Source organism: Macadamia integrifolia, chromosome 1, assembly GCF_013358625.1.
Source record: "Macadamia integrifolia cultivar HAES 741 chromosome 1, SCU_Mint_v3, whole genome shotgun sequence".
NCBI lineage: Eukaryota > Viridiplantae > Streptophyta > Magnoliopsida > Proteales > Proteaceae > Macadamia > Macadamia integrifolia.
In genome coordinates, this window is record NC_056557.1 from 28585607 (window position 1) to 28588913 (window position 3307).

General features: G+C 39.5%; 1 protein-coding gene across 1 annotated transcript in view; it reads left to right on the plus strand.

The window, feature by feature from the left end:
• Positions 1–2217, plus strand: part of LOC122075454 (ABSCISIC ACID-INSENSITIVE 5-like protein 3) — an 18378-nt gene extending 16161 nt beyond the window's left edge. The window contains exon 3 of the mRNA XM_042640491.1: positions 1601–2217. Within this exon, the coding sequence (XP_042496425.1) occupies positions 1601–1681 (81 nt within the window). The 3' untranslated portion in view covers positions 1682–2217. The remainder of the gene's footprint in view (positions 1–1600) is intronic.
• The last annotated feature ends 1090 nt before the right edge of the window (positions 2218–3307 follow it).

A 3307-nucleotide genomic window follows, 5' to 3' on the forward strand; every position in this document is an offset into this window, starting at 1 on the left:
TTTTTTCACTTTTTGTTCAGAAAAAAAAAACGAAACACACCATAAATGCACCAACCGCTTTATTATGGGAATGAAAAAAACTCCAGAAACGTTTTTTTAGAATGTTACCAAACGCAGCCTTAGTTATGAATTGTTATACCACATGAGCTTGACATTTTGATGGACAGTGTAAAGTGATAGAAATGTTTGGAACCTGCTTTTTTAGGTGTATACATAACATAGCATGCTGTACAAGTGGTCTTGGTGAATTTTATCTGGTGATTGAAAGGCTCATTGAAGAGGTGTTTCACATTATATACATAAGCTAAGGTATATTAGGTTACATACTTATAGAAACCTCCCAAGCTAGTATCCTCCATCAATTTAGACTCTTTCTTTCAATAATCTCTTGATAACTTCCATGAACTAGGAGATTGAATTTAAGTGAGATGCTAAACCAACTAAATAAATATTTCTTGAGTTGTCATGTAGGACCACAAGGCAGTTGTACATTGGCCCAAGCAAGAGTTCAGTAAGTCTTACTTTGAGCCCCAATTAAAGGTCTAGTTGCAGGTCCAGGCCAACTAAAGTGAACGTGGGCTGACTGCCTTTGTACCTCCACATTTTCTGCCAAACAAGCTTACCTTGAGGCCTATTGAATTGGCCAGTTGCGGCCCAGCACAAGTAAACTGATGGCCTTTTCCCTTTCTTTCTTCCCTTCGCCCTCTTTTCAATGTACTCACACCCCATCAACTAATCCATATTGTACCTCAAAACTCTGTCTCGGGAAGGATAGCATGTGTTGTTGTCAAGAATGAGAGTTGGGTGGGGATGGGAAGGTTTAACTGGTTGCATAGGGGAAGTCTTGTGATACCCTATGAATCTTTTGTAAAAAGGAACAAAAATTCGGGGGGAATCAAGTAAAAGTAGCAAATGGAAGGTATTAAGAATGGAAAAACCATTATGGCGATATCCTATGTATCCACAAATGACAAAAGATCCTCAGTTTGCAGAAGAGCCCAAGGATCAGTTAGTTGTCCTCGCTTCAAATTACCATTTCAATATCTATACCCTATCTTTTCTGCCTTTAATGAGGATAAAAGAAGTTTGTAAAACGTTTGGTATCTATGTACATGGCTATTGGAGGTTGTGAATTTGAACCTTCGTTGATTAGATCAAATGGACTGTTCTGTAACATCTTGTCATAATCATGAAATGGGTGTACTTTGTTGTAGCAACTTTTCTGTATTTTGATATTAACTACTACATATGGGGAATTAGGATGTCTAGAAATTATCTATCTCCCAATCATTTAAACATGTGTAATGAAGTGCATTCCTATTGCCTACTAAATACTCATTTTTGATTATTAGGGGAAAAGGTTGGTGTTCCCCTCTCACACCCAAGTATCTTTAAAATTTGAACTCTCACGCACCTAGAGTGCCTTTGCTGTGCAACTGCTTCTGCTTTAAGCACCATATTATTTATTTTTAATGGGATAATTCCTGATTCCAAATTCTTTGGGAAACTGTGTTAAGAGTGATCTTATTAAGGGAGCCAGGTAATTCAGATGAGAGATGTTAGTAGACTGATTTACTTCCCTCATTGTTCTGTTAAGCAGGAGATGCAGATGCTTTTTCCTTTTGATCCGAGTGCAGTGCCTAAATACCAACTTCGCCGCACTAGCTCAGCAAAATTTTGATGCAGGCATGGATATCAAATACATCTTTACCTTATTTTTTTAGTTGTTTCCCTCTTATTCTTTAGTTTATAGATCTGCTCGATCTATAGTTTTTTGGTGGTCTTTTCTAATTATTTGGTGTAGGCTGAGGGTGAAAGGAACTGACATCCACTCCTCACCACCTTCAATAATTAAAGGGGAGAAAAAAAAAGAGAGAACCCAACATTTGTCGCCAGTCTCTCTCATCATAGGCATTTATATGTACAGGTTCCTTATCTATTTGTTAGTTGGAAAGAGGGAGGTATGAGAGTGCAAAAAAAAAGAGAAAAGAGAACCCAATATTTGTTGCCAGTCTCTCTCATCATAGGCATTTATATGTACAGGGTCCTCATCTATTTGTTAGTTGGAAAGAGAGGTGTGAGTGCATTCTCTCCAACAGTATGAGTTATTAGTCTTAAGAGGTTTTGATAATTTGTAGGAAATTTTGTAAACTTCATTTGTTTTCAGTTCATTCTGAATTTTGTCATGTTCTTAGATTACTGAGGTGTTTCTATCCCCCCCAAAAAAAAAAGAAAAAACCATAGTATTTTTATTAATTTTAATTCAGTTTAGAAATTTTCGACATGCGGTCAAGTGGACCTTTTTCATAGGCTGTCTGTTCTGTCATAAGGTGGGTAATTGGTAGGCATCCCCCCTCCAAAAAAATAATAATAAAAAAAAAAAAAAACCCAGAACAGAAAATGATAGTTGTGGTTACAGTACAATTGACTTTTCAATCATGGGATTTAAACTCAATTCAATCCTCCCCATTATTTGGGGGGTCATTCCTGTTGAGGGCCCATTGCCCATTGGCCACTAGAATGGCAGGGCCGCCAAGGAGAGGGCGGCCAGAAGGGGTAATGGGGGAGTGCCTCTTAGGCCAGCTCTCTATGCTACTGGCAGCCACCACCAAGAGGCGCTTCCCCCACCTGCAGTGCCCCTAAAAAAACAAGAAACAATTTTTTTTTTCGAAGTTAAAAGAAACCCTTCCAAGTTAAATTTTACAAGGCAAATTTCCTACGTCGAAACAAATGGAGCCTCAGGAATGGTAAAGAGTAATGTATTATCAGAACCAGAAAGCAAATGTTTGTAAGGGAGTGGGGTGGGGTGGGTAGATGGATATCGTTTCAGTGCGTGCTGGACGCTGCACAGCATGAAATGGATGGTTGGTTGGTGATGACTGGTGAGTGGGGTGGAGGCCATGGCGTAGTGAGGCTGAGGCTTTGAGAGCCCCAAGTGCAAGAAGGAAGGAAAGAAGGAGATTACAGGTGTGGGTCAGGGGGTTATGCCCACCAAAGGCAGTGGAGCCAGACAGACATCCATGGATGGGGCTAGAATCATTATCTGATAGCATCAGAGATAAAACCCACGACCAAGGCATCAATTATCTTGTTCCTTCCTGTCCACCGAACAAATCCCAAGGAATCTTGGTGGTGGTGGTTGGTGTTTCATTTTTGTTTCGCCTTCAGTTCTTTCGAACAGGATCAGTCATGGATGGTGGAGGATTTTTTTTTTTTTTTTACTGTGGCACTAGGAGTTGTTGACTCTATAGTTCTAAAACTCGGATCGGATCAGAACAATATTGGCCTTAATCGATCTTGATTCTGA